General features: G+C 36.7%; 1 protein-coding gene across 1 annotated transcript; it reads right to left on the bottom strand.

Annotated features, from left to right (window-relative positions):
• Positions 1-15,399: 15,399 nt before the first annotated feature.
• Positions 15,400-24,114, bottom strand: LOC110877387 (glutathione reductase, cytosolic). Its single transcript, XM_022125527.2, has 17 exons — positions 23,946-24,114; positions 23,588-23,751; positions 22,326-22,390; positions 22,102-22,171; positions 21,866-21,937; positions 20,039-20,242; positions 19,853-19,926; positions 19,175-19,258; positions 19,017-19,104; positions 18,226-18,307; positions 17,791-17,864; positions 16,580-16,687; positions 16,408-16,472; positions 16,194-16,307; positions 16,019-16,118; positions 15,870-15,923; positions 15,400-15,775 (listed from the first exon to the last, which is right to left on the bottom strand). The coding sequence occupies exons 2-17, from the start codon at positions 23,729-23,731 to the stop codon at positions 15,680-15,682; spliced, it is 1,494 nt and encodes a 497-aa protein (XP_021981219.1). The 5' UTR covers positions 23,732-23,751; positions 23,946-24,114; the 3' UTR covers positions 15,400-15,679.
• Between the last annotated feature and the right edge of the window lie 257 nt (positions 24,115-24,371).

Here is a 24,371-nt window from a genome sequence, read left to right as displayed (position 1 = left end):
TGGTTGGTTTATCTCCTTTAATTGTGATCTTTTTACCACTTGGGGTACTTACTTGTACTGACTTTTGATCACATAATATACTAGCACGATTGGCTACCAACCAATCCATTCCTAATACAACATCGAATCCAGCTAGATTCATTGGGTAAAGGTTAGCAAAGAAATGATGGTTTAAGATTTCTATTCTTGCTCCCTGCAATATTTCACTTATCTTAATGGATTCTCCGTTTGCTGTTTCTACCAGACAATCTTGGTGGAGTTTGGCTAAATGTGACAACTCGAGTTTCCAAGATTTCATCGTCGCATTAATTTCACGTTAACTGTTTAGTTGTTTGATTATTGCCTTGTAATTGTACACGTGTCGGAATATGTTGAGTTGTTTTGTGATTTATTGCGGTTATATGTTTGTTGATATAACATGAAATCATTTGATAAAACTTAAACTGTTTGAACCTGAATGAGCCCGATGAAACAAACAGTTTCGCCATGACCTGTACGACGAAACAGGTGGGTGTTTCGTCATCCTCACCTCGACGAAACGGATGTTTCGCCGGCCCAGTTTCTCCGAAGCCCAGCTAGGGTCCAACGCGTTACAACAGCATACTTAACGAGTTAGGGTTAAGTAGAAATCTTAGTAATCAGTTTTCAACCCTAGAACTCTCTGTGCGACGGCAACCTTGAATCCTTGAAGCCCTCTAGATCAATCAAGTTATTGCTCCATCTATTACAGTTAGCGTTTAACCCTTGCATGATCATTAGATTGTTATCATTGCTAACTGTTAACCGGAAACATGATTCATTGATGTTATGTAATGCTTGACCTTATGTTTGAATTCCATGTTGGTTGTTGATGATGATCATTATGAACGATAATGAAACTGGTAAACACGGTTCGAATGGTAATGACAAAAAGACTAAATCTGTTAGCACATAGGGTTCTTGTTGTTAATTTGAATGGAGTATTGTTCAATGATATAGGTTGATTAATATTGTAAATCTGTAAACTTAATCATCACATGAATAGACTGTTTAAGATTAACATGTGTGGTTCTGTTGTGATTGAATAAATACCGTATGATTGTTGTATGATGATTGCTGTATGATGATGGTTGATGATAGCATGTAATGGCTGAGAATGATAGTAAGGGTTTCTGGGTAATCAACTGTGTTACGACGAAACTAATGCTTCTGACGAAACGCATATCACGGCGAAACAAGGGGTGTTTGATGTGCGTGTAGTGTAATATAATTTTGATATATATTTAAGCCCCTTTTTACACTTTTAGCCAAGTTTTAAATTTATAAAACACGATATTTACTAACACTAAACACACATATGGGCAAGTGCACCCATCGTGGACGTAGTATAGTGTTGGTAAGATACCGAGGTCGTCCAAGGACACAAGAGCTTTTAATACCGGTTTATCCTCAACGTCTAACCAAATCAAAAAGTGAGAAAAATGTTTTAAACTAAGAAAAATAAAAACTAACTAAATGCTGAAAAATAAAATAAAATAAAAACAGATAGACAAGATGAATCACTTGGATCCGACACGTGTATTAGTATAACCTTTGATTATTTTCGCACTTTTGCACTTGTTTAAGAGATTATCTTAGTTATTGTAGTAGGCCCCTCTTTTGAAGGTGACGTTACCCTCAACCAGTAGTTTGAGTCAGCAAGGATACAATCCTAAAGGGTCGGATTATTGAAAGATAATGAATTAAGTTATTAATGCAAATTGTGGTAGGCCCCGCTTTCGGCGGTGACGTTACCCTCGGCTAAGTAGTCTGAGTCAGCAGGGATACAGTCCTAAATAGCCGGGTTATAGTATTAATAGTAGTTAACTTATGAGGGGGTCAAAGAGTTTGGATCCCCGCCATCCAATACCTATGGGCATTGAAGGAGATCCTACTAAATTTGACCCAGGTCCCAAGCAGGACCTCTAAACGCTGAACAAGGGCAAGACCCTTACCAAACCGTTCCCTTAACCCCCGACCAGGTAGCCAACATACCTCCATATAGACCGTGGAGATATGAATGGTGAAAATCTTTTATTTTATATAGACAGTAAAATAATGCCAAGACACCACGGACAAACGATAAGGAAAGATCACCTTCAACATAAGTAACTAGTTATTAAAGTCATTAATACAAAACCAAATAAAAAGTGCAAAAGATTAAAAATAAAAAGTATTATACTAAACACTTGTCTTCACCAAGTGATGTAAGAGACTTAGGCAAACATGGCCTTGATTGTCAAGAACTCTTACGATCAATCTTGGATCCCGAGACGACTCACACACTCTACGATGGACAATGGATGATGGTGGTGGATGATGGTGTTATGGTGGTGGTGGGTGGTGGATGAAGTGTGAGAGAGGTGGTGTGCCAAGGGATGAAATGGAATGAAGCCAAGCACCCCTATTTATAGGCTGAACAAAAGGCTGGGCACGGCCCCGTGTCCGCTGGACACGCCCCCGTGCCCGTCTGACATTCTCTCTCTTCATTAATTGTAATTCGCAATTACAATTAATGCGCCTGCTGTACTTTCACCACGCCCCCGTGCCCGCTGGACACGGCCCCGTGGTGGGCAATGGAAGCTTCTACTGGTTTGTCTTTTCTGCTGCTTCCTGGGCACGCCCCCGTGTTCGCTGGACACGGGGCGTGTTCAGTCTCTGTTTTCTCTTTTTTGCCTTGGGAGGTGCCGTTGAGGGTCCGGGCAGTCTACTTTTGTTCCTTTTCTTGTATTTATGCTAGAATTAGTTGTCTTTTTGCTTCTTTTGTGATTTTGAGCTCATTTCATCCTGAAAATACAAAAGGAAGACAAAAACACTCTTTTTCCAACATTAGTACTTAAAAAAGGGTTAGTTTTATGCCTTAATTGATGTGATTTATATGTTGCATTTTACACACATCAGTGTTTCGCCGAGAGTAGACATGACGAAACGGGGGGTGTTTCGCCGAAGGGACCATGACGAAACGATGGGTGTTTTGTCGAACGGTTGCAAGACGAAACGAGTATGTTTCGTCGAAGGTTTAAACTGCACAGTAAACTTGGTCATTTCTGTTAAGTGTTAACTGGATTAATTAACTGCCGTTAAATGATGAGCATGACTTGTATGAGTTTGAATACGTGCTTTGTGCTATTCGGTGATCATTGGTTCAATATCTACTGTGATTTTACTTATACGTGAACTTCGTGAATATAAACTGATTATGTACACGTGCATACTTTAGGACTTGACTGATTATTTGTGAGCACATACTTTAGCATACCGAGCAAACCAAGGTGAGTTCACACTCCTTCCAAGGCATGGGATTCCCAAGGGTTGGGAATGGGTAAATGAACTAAACAGTAATTACGACCATCCTCCGTGGGTAGGATGCCAAGAATACACACTGGACCAAACCTCTATCATTGAAGTCCCTCATTATATTGACTTAATCGCCGAGGCCTATGGCGAGCGGGTCATTAGTTAATAGCGCTATTAGGTTTAACAAACCTCACACTGTGTCGTTCGAACGGGCGTGTACTAATGGACTATGGGCAAAGGGTCAATGCTGATAGACATTGACTTAGGGCACCTCTTACATTTTCATAGCAGTCGACACACTCGGTCTAGTAACACATGGGAAGCCCCCACTAATCTTCGCACACATGTCTGGGAGACCGCGATACGAACTAATTGATACATGGTTTACAAAACGAACATATGATTTACGAAACGAATACTATAACTAATCAACCAACTGTGAACTCGCTCAACTTTGTTGTTGACTCGTTGTTACATGCCTTGCAGGTCGTTAGGTACTCATGGAGCTTGCACAGGGAGGCGCGGTCGTTGTAGGACATGGCAGTGTGTGCCATGCTAAAAACATTACTTTATTTCGTACTTAATACTTACATTGGGTTTTACAATTATGCTTCCGCTAAACACTTAACTATGTTTTTGATTTGAAACACCTTTCATATTGTGTGGTTGAATTTTACTTATTACTTGTTATGTTAAATATGATTGGTGGCTTGATCCTGGTCAGTCACGCCTCCAAGCGGTGGTAGTCCGCGCGTGTGGAATTTGGGGGTGTGACACTAAAGGTTGGTCAAGAAGTTTGTAGAAAGAAGTATTGATAAAACTTTGGTTTGCACCAGAGTTAAACAATACTTTGGCAAATATATTATTAACTAAGAACGTACCGGCAATCACATCCGGAATCATCTTGGCTTCCTTAGTTATCAGAACAAACGCTCTAGCATTCTTCTTAGCCGCTTTAGTAGTCTTAGTCTTGTTGGTTATGGCTAGAGCTAGTTTCAGACAGTTCGGTTTAATGTGCCCCTTTTCTCCACAATTGAAGCATATCCCATTACTGAGTTTCTTCCTACAGTCTTCTTTCTTTTGTCCAGATATTTTGTAAAAGTTGCAGTATATAGAGCATTTTCCAGAATGCTTTCTTTTGCAATACCTACAGTAGGGTGTAGAGGAATAACATGTACCTTTCCCACGGTTGGAATTACCGTAGCGAAATTCTTGGGTAAGCTTTTGAGCTAGGTTCTTTCTCTGGTTTTCCTCTTGAGTACGTACCAGTTCATCAGTCAGGGTATTGGCTAGTTCTACTGCTTCTTCTATGGTCTGTGGTCTAGCTGCCTGACTACGTGTCTAATCTCACTAATTAATCCCCAAATATAACGGGAGATTAACACTGGTTCAGGTGAGGCTAAGGTTGCCTCTATTCTAGGATATTCGAAGAATATGGTAGTGTAACCTTTGCAGTCTATTCCAGTCATTCTAAGATTTAGGAACTTATTGGCGATTTGTTCCTTTTCATTAGGAGGACAGAATTTTCTTTCAACCATTTCCTTAAAGTTGATCCATTCCATGTTATAAACTCTGTCACTTCCCCTAGACTGGAGAATAGTATTCCACCATTCTAAGGCTCCATTTTTGAAAAGATTAGAAGCAAACATAATTTTATCTTCGTCTGCGCATTTACTTATTTTTATGACTGCTTCTGTCTTTTCTATCCAACGTAAGGCTGCAACGGCTCCTTCATTGCCTGAGAATTCTATTGGGTTGCAGGCCAAGAATTCTTTATAAGAACAACCGTATGAAGCGGTTCTTCTTCGTTTAGGAATTGGAGCTTGGATAATGGGTCCGTTATCATTCACACTGTGACTTGGTTCAGTGTGTTGACATTTACTTCCATTTGTAGATTTATTATTTTCTGCTTCTTTAACAGTCTTGATATTATAAGGCATAGCATCTATAATTCCTTGTGCTACTATATGTTGGATGGCACTGTTATCTATTTGGTTTCCGTTATTCTCATTATTCTGGTTTTCCTGATTTACTTCGTTGTCCATCTGAATTGTGAACATTTATCAGGTATTAATTATCACAGAATAAAGTTGGTACACAATCACACAAACAGTTTGATCAAAAACGTCGTACATTGCGACTTTTACTCTTTTTCATATATATGCATCTATTACAAACTTGCAACTGGAAATTAAATATACTATGCATCTGTGTCTATTTTAGTTTAGCTATAAATTTTATATATATATATATATATATATATATATATATATATATATATATATATATATATATATATATATATATATATATATACAAGATTACACGTATATCTAGGCATTTTCTAAGTGTCGTTTATCCAGTACTGCATGTCTCGCTCATCATATTTCCAAATTAGTCTTTCCCCTATCTGTCGGATTCTATTCCCCTCATTGGTGGGTCTAATGGTTCAGGTTGAGGTATGGGTTCCTCGTAGGGATCTGCACTATTCATTTTGAAAAATGTCCTATCATTATCTCTCCACGGATCACGTTCTAAAGGCATTGGTTCTTCGGGAGGTTATAGGGTCGAGTATGACCTATTGTCATCAAACCATGGATCGTATTGTAAAGGCTGTGGGGTTGGGATTCTAGGTAATTCGTTGGGGTCAAATGCAAGTATTGGAAATTGGTTTTCTTGGTTGGGTTCTAGTATCTGTTGGTCTGGGAATAAAGGTAACAGTGGCAGTTCAGCTATTTGGTTTTGGTTAGCATCTGCTGCTGTAGTGGCTAACATATAAAAATTGGCCAATTGTCTATCTAGTTCCTCTTCCCAAGGTAGCCCATTGACTGTCTCTTGAGTTTGTGCATTGGCTTCTCTATTAACCCTGACTATCGCCCTCTGTTGCTGTAACTTCTTCATTCTCTTCCTTCTCTCATGTGCTCCTCTATTAAACCAACCTCTCTTTTTAGTAACAAAGGGTTCCTCAGACTGTGCCTTAAATATAAATATCCCTTCCTCAATATCGGATGAGTAACCTGAGGGATCAGGTTGACATGATGTTCCCTCATCTTTCGGTGAACTATCTAAGTGACGATAAGCGTCCGAAGTTCCTTGCTCACTCATACTGTAAACTAACAAATAGTCAAATTACATAAAACACATAATCATATAAGTTATTTTCTAACACAGAATTTTAAGTGTCAGTGGAACACTTCTTGGCTTAAACCAGTGGCTGTAGCTCTGATACCACTCTCTGTCGCAGCCCCCGACCCCTAGCCCGGAAGCGGGCGCCGCGAGGGCAGTATCAGTGGTATCGGTGTTTATTAAATTGGCAGCGGAATACATCAGGACTGTAGTTAGGAAATATTTGGATCAGAATAAAACACCAAACTTTTATAATAGCTTTTTAGGATAAAAACTCAAGTTCATTTGACAATACATTTGTAGGGGTGAACCCTAATTATTGAAAACAAAAACTCCTTTTTATTTAGGTAACTTTTATAGCCACTTTTCCAAGCCTTCAGTGCTCTCCAGCTGGCTTCTATTGGCTTTCACGTTTTGTTACCTGAAACGTGTTTAAAAACATTTTATCAGCAAGAAATACTGGTGAGTGCATCCCAGTTTAATCAAAACAGTTTTATAACTTCACAGAACTGAGGGCATCTGCAATTACATTTGTTTATATCTAATCAATCACTCATTCAGTACTGTCAACACCTGACTTGTGGGTTATATTACCCATTGGCTAACTCTTTGTCCAATGGTAACGTTTTCCACATTTTGTATACAAAACCCCAACATACCGGCAGTAATTGTAGAATCACAAATACTCAATTTCTGTTAAGTGTAATTTAAACATTTGAGGTTTTGGTAAAACATTTTAACTCACAAAAATATATTTACAAAAAAGGTGGCAAAAAGCAGATGTACTCACATTGTTTACTTAGGTAATACTAAAGCTTCCTGTTGTATCTCCTGGTTATTATCTATTAAAATTAAACAATGCACACGTGTTAGTAAAATAACCCAAATCACATTGATCGTACAACTCGAGACAGAACTCCAATGACTGAGTCAGGCAGAGCCTTGACATGCATTACGGAGCCCTAGATCAATCGAGTGTACACACGAGACAGAATTCCAACGACTGAGTCGGGCAGAGCCGACATGCATTACAGAATCCTAAATTGATCATGTAGGGTAATAGCAGGGTTATAGTACTTACAACGAGGCAAAGCTTCGCTTTATAGGGTTATTATGCACGGGTATTATAATTGCTATTCAGAAGTTTGAGAGAGAATTTTGAATTTGAACGATTTGGAAATGAGTTGATCGATCCTATTTATAGGCAGATTTTAGGGCGGCTCGCGGCCCGCGTAAGCTTTAGCTTACTCTCTCGCGGCCCGCGAGAGTATAGAATTGGGTTTAGGTTCGAGCAGTCAGCGAACCTAGCCTTGCCACGTGTCGACACGTGGCGGCTTTGTTTTCCCGGCAAGTCACAAGGCCTCGCGGCCCGCGACACATAAGGTTAAGGGGGTCGCGCCCCGCGAGTGACTCCCAAACTTGGTTTTTGTTGATTTTTATAAGTACAGAGGTATTTTGAGCTCGTTTCTTGCATACTGGTGTATTTAGGGACTTCTAGGGTTATGTTAGGGGTTCTAGGAGGGTCGTTATAGAGACGATGAAGGTGGGTTTCATGTGGGGTTCTTTTGTTTACTAAAACACACTTTTTGGGGATTTTGTTTAGGCAATAAAGAATGAAAAACAATAAAATTGCTTTGGAGATTTTGTTCAGATGCCTTTTCTTTTTGCTGCCAAATTCAGTCACCAACAAAATAAAAACGCCCATTCAAACCTGCAACATATTACACTTGTTTCATCCAGAGATTTGATTATTACAGAAAAGAAGTTACACTGATAATTATTAATTTAAGCCTCACTCACTGCATTTTCTTATGAAACAAAAATCTAATATAAAAGTGTGACATAAGTAACATTACATTTTAAACAAGATGGGAATGATGCTTGAATTTCCAATGGATAATCAAGAGGACCTGACTCTCTTTTTGGCATCAGATGATGATCTACCCTTCAGAAGAAGCATCCATTGATTTGGTAAATGAGTTTGAAAGATCACCATAAAGATGAACCACCCTTTCAACATTGTTGTTGAGTTCTCTGATAAGACCCACATTTCTTGTTAAATTAAGGGGTAATTTAGATTCTTGATTCTATTTTGATTTCATTAAGGGCCGGTGGTGATGGCAGGTGGTGGTCGCCGGATGGTGGGGTGGTGGTCGCCGGATGGTGGGGTGGTGGTGGTGTGGCAGTACTCGGCAAGTGGTGATGGCTGGAGATGGTGGCTGGCGATGGTTGGTGATTGCAGGCTAGAGAGGTTATACATATATCAGTGTTTACAAAAATTGTCCTTTATATGTATAAAGACTAAACTACCCTCATGTGACTTGCATGTGACCGAATTTAACAAGAAAATCTAACTAGGTTAGGGTCAAAGGACAAAATGTGCAACAAAATTTCCTATAAAGGGCAAAACCTGTCAAAATTCATTGAAAAGGACACCGCCTGAAATATGGTATCAAGATAAAGGACAAAACTTGTAATTTTTTCATAAATTAATTTATGAAGTTCCATTTTTGACCGATTCTCAAGCATATATTAACTTGGGATTTTTTTTCTTTTTTTAGAAGAATCTAAAACGGTTTTATAGTTCTGACTATGTACTCATAAATGAGTTGCTTGAGGAAATGAACAAAGGTTCCTGCATGTTAGCCACACGGATTCGCCACTTAGTTTAGGTAAAAAGTTTGTGCAACGTGTTCGCTATTTGGACACTACTTTGCATTTGATGATGAGTTCACATGTTCTTGATTATTTTAGTGCAATCGGATTGGCTAGCTTGTTGATCAAGGTGTATCATAATATACATCATACAACTTAGAAGAGTGTGGGGTACATATGCTTGTTTGAGTTTATTATGATTTTAAGTATTCGGGAACTTCATGTGTTCTTAGGGGAATTGGGGGTACCAAGAGGGCGACGCACCCTTGGCCTGGGTCCAGGGGGCAACGCCTGGCTAGGGTCGAGCTGCCTGATTGCAATTATTGGACCCTAACCCTAAATTCGAAATACCTCCCCTTTGGTCAAGGGATATGGTTCACGAATTCATCACACACACATACTTATTCTTGAAGAATGTGAAATTATAAGTGACAATATGTCAGTTTAAATGGTTTGTGTTATTTGTGTCTTATATTTCACTAATTCGTTGTTTAATGTTTCTTTGTGAGGCTATATTTTAGGCTCGTGATTTATTGGAGTTGGGCTTAGATTTATTAGAGTTGGGCTTGTAGCTTTGAAGCAGTGAAGCGGCTGGACTTGAATTAGTGAAGTTGAGGGTTCGTGAATGGGCCTATTGTTGCAGTCTTTAAATACGCATTAGAAGTCTCCAGAGATTATTCGCACACATACACGCATCTCTATACTTTCTCTCTCTTGTTATCTCTTACTTTCCAGATCATTCTCTCAAATGTATGTTCATGAGATTTTAGGCTTTTGATTTCATATATTGTTTTTGTTATTGATCATCATGTTGATGATCATCTTCTGATTTCTGAAAGATCAATCTTTGATGACTGGTTCATATATTGTCCTTATTACGATTTAGGGTTTCGTTCGAAGTTATTATTTACATCAATCTTGAGATTCTTTACATGGTATCAGAGCTCCAAGGTTGATTTGGTGCTCTGGTAGTCTTCCGTTGTGGTTTCTGAAGTTGAGATTAATAGACTTTGTTAATCAGCGAGGTCTGGTTCGGATCTGGGGTTTGGTGGTCGGATCTAGGGTTTGAAGTCTTTAATCGAAGCTTCCTATGGTTCTTGATACAGTTCTTGCTAAAGGAGTGTTTGGTTTTCTTCTGAAGTCCATCTCCGGGATTTTCTTTGCATCACAGTCATATAACCCTAAGTGAAGGTTATAGGATGTGATTTTATTGTTTGGTGAACCCTAACTTAGGAACCCCTCTCGGTGAGATTGTTCTTGTAACTTTGGGTCTTAGATTTAAGTGGCTTCTACACTAAGACCTGTGTTAGCCCATTGAGTGATGAACCAACGATCTGGAACACTGGTGTAGTTTCGCCGTGTGTCTCTGTTTATTGTCTTGGTTATTTGTTGAGTGATTCTGTGATTCTTGTTTTGATATTTCTTGATCTGGTTTTTGCTTGACTGATTCTATTCTTTGGTTATCTGGTAGGTGATTTTTGGTTTTTTGGTTTTGACTGTTTGGTTTGATATTTCTTGGTTCTCTTACTTGTTTGATTGTTTCTATTTGATCATGACTGACAAAGCTGAGTCTTCTGTTACTTTGATAAGTTAGATGCTAGTGATCTGTTATATCTACACGCTAGTGATTCTAGTAGATTGATTTTGAAGATGGTTTGAAATTGATTTTTGAAGGATTTGATTTTGATGAACTTACCTATTAGTTTGAAAGAGGAATGGTGTAGAGAGAGAAAGTGTGTGAAAATTAAAAAAGGGAAATTAATAAGTTTGAGTGGAAAAAACTAAAATGCCCCTCATGTGAGGGGCATGTTACCAGGATTTAACAGTTGAATTGGATGGTGTTAGGGGCGGGGAGTGAAATAGAGATAAGTTTTATAGATCAGAGAGTAAAATGACTATTTTTAAAGAATTGGGGCAAAACCGTTAAAAACGACCAAACCACAGGGAGCAAAACGGAAGTTTACTCTTATATTATAGATAATATCAACTTCTCGTAGGCATGGTGGTTGGATTGGCTGGTTATGTTGATCATTGCGTATGATGACCACACATTCTCTAGATTCGTATGGTGAGTCGATAATGTTTGCACGGCCTTTCGCGAGGATTTGACGATACAACCGTCTTAATTAGGGCCGGTCTACTGTTTTTGGAGGCCCTAAGCGAACTACAAAGTCAAGGCCCTTTTGAAGTGATCCTTTTTACAATTCGACATTGAGTTATTGGTAAAATTATAAAAACTATTATAGAATCAAAGATATTAGACTAAAAGCAATCAGATTAAATTGTCAAAAATGCCTAGATTATCAATTGCAATGAAACAATCAGATTATCATAATGCATAATACCTAGATTATCTATAAAAATGAAAAAAAAAATTATCATAAATCAGATTTGAAAAAAGAAATGAAATCAGGCCCTTGTCCAATAAAAAAAACACATAATATGTAGAAATCGCTATTCCATGGATTTGAAGGGCTTCTTACAATAACATACGATTTAGTAAAGACATTATATATTAATATATCCGCACTAAATCAATATATAGGTTTATTTTTATAACTAAATGGAGGTCCAAAAGTTTTTGAGGTCTAAAGCCCTTGTTTCACTTAGATGACCCTTGGGCCGGACCAGAATTGGCATGCATTGAGTTGTTCGTAATTATGTGTGTGCCAAGATGTACCCGCTATCGAACTTTAACAATGTGATTTCGTTATATGATAGGTCAAAAGAAAATATGTTTTTATTAGAGATTATGCATGTGAAAAAGTTTGAGTTGTGACTAAATATTACGTAGAAAAGAGATAAGATAAGTTATTGCCCATGACATTTTAGTGATAAATGAAACATTTCTTTTGTCACATGAATTTTGATGTGTATACATGCTCTCGAATATATTCGTAACGATAAATGTAATAATGAGCACATAGACTATTCATTTTAGTCAAATCTCACTCGCCTCAACCAAATAAAGAAGTAGAGATGTATCATATCCCTTAGTCAAATCTCACTCCCTTCTAACTACAAAGGAGACATTAAATGTAGCCACTCCAAGTTTGGTGTGTGTTTTTTTATATTTATATTATTTTTATTATTACTGATTAACATCACTCTAACATACTCCTATATCTATATCATCACTTAGGACTTACCTCTTAGTCTCTTACACTATACAAAGTAGGAGTAGAAAACTGACGTGGAGGTCAGTCCACGCTAGGAATGGTAATGGGCCGGGCTTGGGTCGGGTATTGGTAATTCCAGGCCCGTACCCGGTTGTAATTCTTTGTCCTATACCCGGCCCGTTACCCGTCGGGTATTTGTCGGGTAATTACCCATCGGGTATCGGGCATACCCGCAGGTATCGGGTATACCCGTTAATTTCATAAAAATACCCGTTGGGACAAATGTGCAATTTTTTACTTTGATGTTTATATAATTTACTATTTTAATGACTATAACAAATGAAAATATAATTAATAACTTACATATCATAGATTGAAGATCCTCTACATTAATTCAAAAGTGTGAGAAATATTGTGGAGATGACATATGTCCTCAATCTAAATTAATTCAAAATGGTAAAAAAAGTAATTTTCTTATTGATTTAATTAATTGATAACCTTTCATAACCGCCACCCTTAATTATAGGAATACGAATTAAGAATTAATATACGAATTTTTGTCATCTCGTTCATAATAATTTTTTCTGAAGATCGCAGAATGAAAATTTATAGAGTGTTATATAGTGATGGATGCAGAATGAAGGTTTTTATATAACACTACAAATCTCTATAAAACACTACGAATAGCATATAACACCATATAACCCTTTTATAACTCTATATAACACTACAACATTATATATAACACTGCAACCACCATTCAGAAATGTATAGTGTTATATATTTTTATATAGTGTTATATGGTGTTATATAGTGTTTTGGGTGTTATATAGTGTTATATAATGTTATATGATGGATGTATAGTGTTATATGGTATTATATGGTGTTATATAGTGTTATAGTGTTATATTTTTCTGATAGCATGTCTATGATAGATGTATAATGTTATATATTGTTATATAGTGTTACATAGGGTTATATTGTGTTACATAGTGTTATACGGAGTTATATGGTGTTATATAATGTTATATGATGGATGTATAGTGTTATATATTTCTTGTAGCAGTTACATATTTTTGGATTTTTTAGAGTGTCCGGATTTTAGAATAAGTTTAAAATTGAAGCGCTATAATTTAGGAGTGAATCGCTAGAATTTAGGAGAGGTTACCTAATTTGAAACATATACAAAGACACTATTACCCTTACAGTTTTCAAATCAGTCCAAATAATTAAAACACAATTTATAATTTGGTCACTATTGATCTCAACCATTAGATCAAAGATCTAATGGTTTAAAACACTTCTCACACTTTAGACATTTTGTACACTATCCCTACACACATATCATATTCAGACCACATATACCAAATTAAATCAAAACAATTACTTAATTAAGTAATTGTATCATGACCACCTAATTGCATAAACATTCACATAATAAAGGGTGATAGCTCCTATATCCAATATACATGCTCAAAAATAAGTTATTTGTTCACTAAGCATTTGCCAAATACATATCCACATATGACTATAGAGAAGGTAATAAGTACATGTACTAAGTTTATATATATAGAAATCTATAATATGATACTTTCGGGTCTGATTCGGGTAAATGGGCCGGGTATCGGGCAGGTATCACTAAATCCCATACCCGTACCCGATTTTTTTCTTTTTTAAGCCCGTACCCGGCCCATACCCATCGGGCTTCGGGTATACCCGGCCCGTATGTTTCGGGTTTCGGGTATACCCGTCGGGCTTGGGTTTTTTTGCCATCCAAGGCTCGCTTAAAACTCGATTTGCACATAACACCTCCTGGTATGTTGCCTCTAGGGCAACTCCCCACATGACACCATCTCCTACCCACCTTAGACTCTTCCACCTTGTATTTGGGAAAAGACAGCCACTTTTAAGCAATGGTAATGCTATACATGTTTCTCGTATTGGTAAATCATCATCTCCATGAATCTTGACCATTCTTGTTGTTCCTCGAGTCTCGAAGAATCTCCTCCCAATTAGCAAGTTAACTTTAGATTATCCGGTTAACAATGTATTTTCTTGATTTTTTTTTTTCTATATGAACAGTTAATCGAGAAAATACTAGCATAGGGCAAACATGAAGACGGACTCTACATTCCAAATCTGGGCACTCAGGTCCTCACGAGTCACGACATCCCACACGACTCATGGCATCTTATGAGATTTGGCATAGTAGATCTAGGCCACGTAGCTTTCCATATTAGTTCTTATGAAACAAGTTTGGATATTTATGTGTTGCTTATTATGTACCACAGGGCCGGCCCTGAGAATTCATATACCCTGTTCGAGCTCGAAAAAACGTGCTCTTAGGGCCGCCCAAAATTATTTTTTTATTAGTTTTTAGAAAATATTTGGGTATTGGGCTCATTAACCTAATGGGCTAAATAGTTTAAACAATATGATTTTTTTTAAGTGGGCCTATGTTAATATTTTTTTGGTTATACCCTATTAAATTTTTTTTACATATATAATATCGGATTTTTTTTTAAAATTGCGTGCCCTACGAAATCACGGACCCTGTTCGGTTGTCCTCCCCGCCCTCCTTCAGGGCCGGCTCTGATGTACCAATACCGATTTGCGAACTTTCAAAAGGAGATCGACTATCGTTGACATTACCTTGGTTTTAAAATGCAAGAAGCGCACTGAGGCGGCAAGGTTTAAAACCGAGGTGAAAAGCGCAAAAGCGAACTACTTTTCATAAGCGAGACACAAGGTGCTAACACAATTTCTTTTATTTTTCTTAAATAACATTACACCAATGGCTCTAGGCTATGCATATGAGATGATGACATTACACCAAAATCACAGTTCGGATCTTGTCCCACGCCCACATTATTCTAACGTTGTGGGATCTAAATGGATTTTTTGCACTAAATTACAATCAAACGGTTTGGTTGAGCGACTGAATGCTCATCCAAGGGCTCAAAAGTTTCACCCAAATACCGGGTTTGGATTACTCTCACGTATTACCACTTGTTATCCAAAAATGATCGCTTCATCAACTCGATGTCAAAAATGCATTTAAAAGGGTCATCTTACTAGAAAGTCTTTATGGGACAGCCTACCAGCTTTATTGATCCGCAACACCCGAACCAAACATAATGAAACCATAAAGGACCCCATTCCCAACCTTATCATTGTTCGTTCATTTCCTTCAATTCGAAACTTTATACTACAAAACAAACATAATAATGAAACCATAAAGGACCCCATTACTCAATCCATTACCTTTTCTATTCCATTCCAATTCCTATCGACACGTTCCAAAAAACCCAAAAGCTCACATATGAGAAACTTAACACGATACATCGTTCACATGCTAACAATAATCGATAGTGACATGAAAAGTTTAAGTTATTGAATCAAAATAATGTGTACCCGTTTTCTCTATGGATGTGAGTTGTGAGGAACGACCAACCGATTCAAGTTTAGAGGTTGGTCTTCGGTTTACCAGCTGCAGCAATACGCCTTGTGACTGAGCGCATTGTAACAAACTCTTCAGCAGACGACGGGTGTATCCCCACCTGAGAAAGGAAAACGTAATATTTGTCCTTACATTTTTGAAAATAAGATCATGAGATTTATATTTATTTATATAAATAATCGGTCTAAGCTCACCGTGCTATCGAATTGTGCCTTTGTTGCTCCACATTTGAGTGCAACAGCAATGCCCTATGATATATTAACATTAATAAGTTGGACGGCTTGTTTACACCCTAATTACTTCTAAAACAACATTTAAAAGCATCAAGAGTGATTAAATATACCTGCATAATTTCTGCCGCATCAGGCCCACACATCGACGCACCGATAACTTTATCGGTCTCAGCACTAACGATAAGCTTCATGAGTGTCTTCTCTTGTCGTCTATGGATACATCAAAAATTTCATTTTGTGGGTCTCATTTACTTTATGACAGAGAAGTTGCACATGTTCACTTACCCAGAGATGGAGTTCTTCATAGGATTAAATGTTGACGTGTACACCAATATGTCTCCTTTAGCTTGCGCTATGGCCTGTTCTTCGCTTAGTCCAACAACAGAGAGAGGTGGTATGCTGAAATTGAATACGAAATTTTGTTACATCGTTTTAAAATAGCGAATTTCACATCTGATCCCTAGAAAAGAAAATAAAAATCAGAAAATTGATATGTTACCAAAAAACGGCACAAGGGATGTTGCTATAATCGGGCTTGCTAGGTTCATTACCAAAGACGGTTTTCTGTGTCAAAACAATAATTACATTTATAAAGAAGCCAATAAAAAAATAATCAATAAATTCAGAGTACAACTAGAGTTTAGAAATCACAGAGGACTGAAAACACATACAGCAAACATTGTTCCTTCCATCAAGGCGACAGGTGTAAGATTCATACGGTTTGTAGCATCACCTATGGCCCATATGCTAGGCACATTAGTGCGAGAATACTCATCAACCTGCAAATTTTAATTCATAAGTATTTGTTTTTCATTTTTAGAATTCCGATTGGTTTCAGTTTTTAGTAGAGATGGGCATAATAACCGGTTCCAAACCCGACCAGGAACCGGTTCCAGTTCCTACCCGCTGTATAGAAGAACCGGTTCTGGGTTCAAAAAACCCGTAGGTTCTTACCCGGTTCCACATTTTATAAAAAAATAGGGTCGTACCCGGTTCCTACCCAGAACCGGTTCCTTCGTAAACAAAAAGAACCCGGTGCAACTGGGGATTTGGTGGAAATGAATGACGGCTCGCAAAAGGCTCAATGCAAACATTGTGAAGCTTTGTTAAGCAAGGACTCCAATACAGTATGTTTGTATTTTCTTAATATGTTTTTATGTTTTTTAAAATTGTAGTATTTTATTCAATATAAGGAATTTTTTTTAAGAACCGATTCCACAATAACAATTTAAGTGATTTTAAGGACTTACCCGGTGGAACCGGTTCTTCAAAGAAACCGGTTCCAACCCTACCCGGAATCGGTTACTATCGGTTCCAGTAATAAAGCTCTAAACCCGGTTAGGAACTGGACCCGGTTCCTACAAGAACCGGTTCCCACACACTCTAACAAGAACCGGGTCCGGTTAGGAACCGGTTCCGGGTACAAAAAAAAAAACCTGATATGCCCATCTCTAGTTTTTAGGTTTTAAGTATGAGTTCAGTTCGGTTATGGGCCAGTTTTCGGTTTTACATAAGGGCCTGAAAAACATTGGCCCAAATCAATAAATTAGACCCTAGACCTTTTGGCCTAAACTTTTTGTTAACCACTTATTAAAAATATTGGGGCCGTAAAGCCAATAAAAAACATTCAAACAAGTTCGGTGTGGTTCGGTTTCCAAGTTCAGTTCGGTTTTAAAACAAGGTATTACCAAACAGTAATTTTCAGTTGATAAAACAAAACTGAAATGTAGGTTATTAGTTTGGATCGGTTATTTCGGTGCGCTTTTGTCAGTTATTTTGGTTTCCGTTCAGTTAATCATTTTTTGCTCACCCCTACACATTCCAAACATCATAAAAAATTAGGGAAATAAAGTAAAAGGATTTAATAAAAATTTAAAAGAACCTTCACTGCTCCTATACTGTCAACTTCAACACCTACAGCTTGTAAATTTAACCTCTTTGTATTTGGGATCCGCCCTGCAACCAACAAAAAAATAAATACTTGTTAATTAATTTAGTAATTTTGAAAAAAATTACAATATATAAGCATGAATGTAGAGTGATCATATAGCAAAGTTTCACACTTAAGTAAGAAAAGAACGATTTGTCATTTGTTTATTTGTTAACCCATAATCATGAAGAAATCAAGACATGCTATTTCAGGATAAAAAGTTTACTGTTAAAATGTATAGGATAAAACCTGAGATGCTAATATTTTGCTTAACTTGATGTTATAAGATCTTATACAACCCTATAGAAAATTCGAATCATTTAAATATAAATAAAGAAAATTTGACATTTAACTATAATGACTATCTTTATGAGAAGATAGAATTACCAGTGGCGAAAAGTACAACATCTGCCATTAATTCTTCACCATGATCTGTAGTAACTTTAATGCCATCCGCTGTTTTCACCAGCTGAAACATATACATTTAACTTAAATCAATTCAAGATTCAAGAAAGTTTAGCGATACAAATATAGAGTTAAGTTCCCGTAAAAATAAAATAAACGTACGAAACGTACGAATTGAAAGAAAAGTCAAAAAAGTGGCGGTGGCATTTTGGTAATTATCAGAAACTTCAAAATTACTCTAGTAGAGTAATTTTGAGCTTCTTTAGAGTAATTTTGTAAATGTTCATGTAGAGTAATTTTGGTCGTGTAGGGTAATTATCAAAATTACACTAACCCCCCCCCCCCAAAAAAAAAAAAAAAACCTAAACAAAACCTAAACCAACCCCCCCCCAACTAAAAGCTAAAAACTAAACCATAAAGCTAAACCCCATAACTAAATGCTAACAAAATTACTCTACAAGACATTTTCTAAAATTACTCTACAGAAGTCAAAATTACTCTACTAGAGTAATTTGATAATTACCCTACATTTCCCAAAATTACTCTACAGATGCTCAAAATTACTCTACTAGAGTAATTTTGAAGTTGCTGATAATTACCAGATTGCCACCGATACTTTTTGCTTTTTTGAAGTTGCTGATAATTACCAGATTGCCACCGCCACTTTTTGACTTTTCTTTCAATTCGTACGTTTCGTACGTTAATTTTATTTTTATTTGATCCTTTACCTACAAATATAATCAATAACAAATTAACCTAAAACAGTAAGAAACCTGTGTCAAATTTGTCTGTGGGTGCAAAATTATGCCTCTTCCTTCAAGATTTCTTGCAACCAAAGCTCTCATTTCATCATCAAAACCCCTGTAATGATGTCAATTTGGTAATTTCATCAAGACGAAGTTTATTATGCATTTAATTAAAAAACTGTAACCTTAAAGGAAGTTCCTTTCTAAAACATAGATTCACCGTGGAACCCATCCCACGCCAAATTGAAGCAAACTCAACCGCAATATACCTGATAGGATACAAGAATTAGTCATCTTGTGGGGATCATAAACTGAAAATGCGCATAAACAAGAAATTACTAGATGGCTTGGTTTTAAAATGTGTGATGCGCTCCAATGCGTTTTGATCCCAAAAGCCGATGCACAATGCTTGATGCGCACGCATCACGTATGTGAGGCGTTTGTTATTTAAAAAATTATTTATAGATAATATTTCAACCTGTGAACTTTAAATACTAAAAATTTAGAGATTAAAATAAAAAAATAGCTCTAACAACATCAAAGAAATTCAATATAACAAAAATAAACCTTGAGCTCTTATGTGTACAAGTAATCTATGCAAAAGGTACAAGTAATCTGTGTAGGAACTCACTTAAAAACTTCATCAGCTCATTGTACAAGCTTATTAAGCACATTGTACCATTTTACTATATAGTGGTCATTTTCAAAAAAAAAAAAAAAAACGTGTGCATCATGCGAGCGCATCAGGTAATCGCAGTGCATCGCATCACCTGATGCGGTCTCATCAGCGCATCGCGCATTACGCGCTCCTGATGCGCGTAATTTAAAACCAAACTAGATGGAAAAGTCATAAGTGACCATACCCTCCCCCAAGTACAACAACGCGCTTTGGTAACTCCTCCAAGCTCAAAGCCTCGTCAGATGTTATAGCTAACTCCTAGATCATAAACAAAAAAGTAAATACAATATTATGTTTTAAACTAAAAAACCAACTGCTTAATTTCTCAGCAGGAAGTAATTTTGTCTAAATTTTTTTTTTATTTTTTTACCTGTCCAGGGATATCTAGACGTTGAGCCCTGCTACCAGTTGCTATGAGTATATGCTTTGCTGAGTAGGACAATTTGGTGCCATCTAATTGTATGACTTCCACTTCATTCGGCCCCACAATTCTTCCCTCCCCTTCAAAAAGTTTGACTCCCGCGTTTGAAAGTAAGCGTTTGTATATCCCATTTAGCCTCACTATTTCATCCGTCTAATATAAAAACAAAGATGTTATAATAAAAAAAAAAAAAAAAAAAAAAGAAGTGGCACTTTCAACCATGTACTTATGAATTGGCCGATTTCAAATGAGTAACAATAAAGCAAAAATAGCTTATTAGAAAAGTAGACGGACGTGAAACCTAATCAGTTTACACAACAATGATTTATTGATTGAAATAATAAAGCTTGTCTAGTCACATTCATTATATGCAGAATAATAGAAAATTAAAATTTTGTTGAAATTAAATTAAAGAGTAAATTGCAAAAATTGTCCCTGAGGTTTGGGCATGTTTGCCATTTTCATCCAAAACAACTTTTTTGTACAATATAGTCCTTCACTTTTGGGATTTTTTGCCATTTTCATCCAAATATCTAGTTTGCTTTATTTTTTCTATCAAACATTTGGATGAAAATGGCAAAAAATCCCAAATCTCAGGGACGATTTTGGCAAAAAAGTCAGACGTTTGGATGAAAATGGCAAAAAATCTCAAAAATGGACTATATGGTACAAAGAAGTTGTTTTGGATGAAAATGGCAAACATGCCCAAACCTCAGGGACGATTTTGGCAATTTACTCTAAATTAAATTAATATAAAATGAACTGCTCATAAGTTGGTTTATAATGAAGGTGCATACAATGTCTACTAATACAGCATTCGAGAATTGATGAAGAAGCACAAAAAACACGTTAAATGCATTAACACGGAAAATTTATTATTATAAGATTAGCAAAAGCCATGTGCGCTGCAATGTGTATAACTGTTTTCTTTATGTTGAATTAAATTGACTTTACAGGTTATAACAAGGAAGAACATGAAAGAATGACAATGATTCACTATTCTATGATACTTATAACGGGAACATTTTTGCTAGTAAACTAGTAAACATATAATAAACTACATTTTAGATGCATGAGGTGTGATGACTAAAGACACTCATTTGATTGGCTCAAGATGATCATGAGAAGAAAAACGACAAATGTCAGCTTTTTAGAACACCTAAGAATATTGGATGTAGTTGTTGACTTCCAAAACCAAAACACTCTTAAGGCCCGTTTAATTTGGAATAAAAAAATGCCAAAAAACAAGCATGTAAGTTAAAAATTATAAGCTTTGTAGAAACACCATTAATGCTAATGTCATAGGAACTAAAAAGTAACATTGATGAAAATATAACATTTAATTGAAGCAGCTAAACACATGTGTAAGACAGAATGTGCACATAAAAGAAGAAAAAAAGAATAACAATATCAGTACATAAAGATTGATGATCATTTAATTCCTTGCTTCTAGATAAGAGACTCAAATCACATTTTAAAATAGAAGATAAAATTTGTTAAAAAAATTAACGCTCAAGATATATCTTATTATCCAATTTACATCCTGCAATAATCTTTATAAGAATTCAACATGTATGATTCATCTTTTCCACATACCGAGGGATTTGTGAATGAATATTTTATCCGTTGAGTACATATCAGTTCTTGTTAGAAGGAAAAGAAAAACACATAATGGCTAGAATTTGACGATAGTAGTTGCTAAAGGTTATTACTTATACCCACCCCATTAACTTGAAAAAGAAACTAAAATGGCGAAATATATTTTTCACAGCAAACCTTCTTGTGCAGTAGCTTTTTCCAATCAAAATCAACCGTCTCGTTGACTTTCCATCCATACTCCCTTGAATCCTACACGAGATGAAACAGAGAGCAGTAAAAAAAAATTCGCTATAGCGCTCGCCACGAGCGCTATTAATAACTTTACTGAATTAGTAACAGCACAAAATAAACCTAAAACAAAAAATTCATAACATTAGACATCATCCACTTCTGTGATTTCCACTCAAGATCACCTGAATTTCAGGCCCAAAAGTCGCTCCATAGACCAAAATCTTTTTAGGAACACACCCACGAATCACGCACCTGCATCACATGTAAACATTATACATCCACCACTAAATTGTGTGATTCTTAACCATCCCAAAATAATATCCAGAGAGATATGAAATTATGAATTATATTTAAATAAATAATACATCATTAACGGTACCATGCTAAACATTATCGGAAAACTTACGTTCCTCCAACACCTCCTATAGTCTCTGAGCTGATTGGATGAAATGGTAGCTCGCAAATCCCAACCTTGCAATAAGATTTGTAGAAGAGATGAATAATAGAACAAATCATCTGGTAGATATTACTAACTACAATTATTAGCATGAACAGACTTCTAGAAGATAAATCATCAAAGGTCGTTCACTGTTGTTAAATCACATGTTATTGAATACACTATTTTTTGGCATGAGTGCATGTTAAGGGTTCATGTTTCACCACAAGTTGAATAAAATGCTGGATAAAACTTCAACGTACATATATATTGCGTCTGGTAAACACTTCTATTCTCCATAGTTTAAAAAACGGCCAAGTCGCCCAAAAAAACGAGTACGAGACAGCGCCTCAGGGGGGTATTTTGTATGTGCGCCTCATAGAGCTGAGGCGGTAAGAAAAACAGTGCCTCGGGGGCGGGGGTTTTGAATTTTGGTGTTTGTTTCCGATGCTTTAGACTTTTTGTGTCAATTTTAAACATTCCATGTCTTTTTAACGTGTGTGTTTTTGATGAATCTTATGATGAGATTAGTAAGTATTTTATAATTTTATAATTTATAAGATACAGTATATAGATTTTATATTCATTTTTTAATTCCGCCTCGGTTCGTCTTGAAGCGTACGCCTCGTGAGGCGAAAGGAAAACGCCTCGAGGCACGATTCCGTACTTCTAAACCTTACTATTCTCATAACAAGCTACAGAAATTACTACAATATCTATAATTTACAATCAAATGGAAGTCATCACTGAATCTATTGAGGACAAAAAGCATTAGTTAAAACAAAAATACATATATATAATTTGCCACCAGTAATTCAATTATATCAATACTAAGGCCAGGGGGTGTGGTATACCGCCCCTGGCCACATCACCTTCGTTAGCGCCCCTCAGCCACCCCTGCCCACCAAAGAGGGAGCGCCATTGATGGCCCGCCAGCACACTAACAAGCGCTAAAGGGTGTGTGCGGATGGGCTTTAAACCATCAACCAATCAAATATTTTGTTTTTTTTATTTTGTTTAATAGAGGCTTTAAACCATTGCATGCAAGTTAAAGTGAGGGGCTTTAAAGCCCCATATGTGACATGGCGCTGATGTGGATCTGACGTGGATTATAAGGCCCCTAGGGCTTTAAACCACACCCCCAGCCAGTAAACCGGATTCCACCAACGTCTGACCGACCGATAAACAACTAAACAAAACACACACACATTCAAGCAATAAAATGTTGTTACCTTAGCTCCATACTGAGCTGAAAATCTGGAAGCCCTAACACCACCACTGCCAGCACCAATCACAAACAAATCAAAATCATACTGATTGTCTTCACTTTCACCACCACTTCCCACACCTCCATCGTTCAGCATCTTCCTTGACATTATTACAACACCAAATCCACCTAAACACATACAAAATATCAACAATCTAACAATCATCTGTAACATATCAGATCCGAAAACGCCACATATAACAACACCATATAATAGTATAAAATTTCGCTGTTTTGTGCAAAAACGATTCTGGATTTGAAGATTGGAACGATTTGTAATATCGATTTGGAGTGATAATAATAATAATATTATTAAAGTTTACCTGTAGTGTATGTGATCAAGGGTTTTTAGTTGTTGGTGAAGAAATGAAGAGGTTGATTTGCTTCGGAATCGTAGGGTTTTGAATGAGAAAGTGACACGAGAGACGAGTATTGAGGAGGAGAATGCAGTGTGTGTTCAAAGTTTGAAAAGGTTTGATTGGTTTATTGGTTGTGGTACCTTGTGCAGTTGAGTGTTGTACTCTTGGGACTGGAAATGCACACGGTGCAAAATGTACCCAAAATATGACTGGAAAGGAAGAGCATATGCGATGCCAGGGCTGGCCCAAGCCCAAGTCAAATGAGGCTTGGGTCTTGGGTCACCAAAACTATAAAGTCTCTACTATTTGATGAAATTACAGTCCATTTATAAAAGCTTTAGGGTGTGGATTATTAACAGATTGATGGTTGATAGTATACTGGTTTTGTGT

The sequence above is a fragment of the Helianthus annuus genome, chromosome 1 (assembly GCF_002127325.2).
Source record: "Helianthus annuus cultivar XRQ/B chromosome 1, HanXRQr2.0-SUNRISE, whole genome shotgun sequence".
NCBI classification, from domain to species: Eukaryota; Viridiplantae; Streptophyta; class Magnoliopsida; order Asterales; family Asteraceae; genus Helianthus; species Helianthus annuus.
This window is presented reverse-complemented; position numbering and strand designations above follow the sequence as displayed.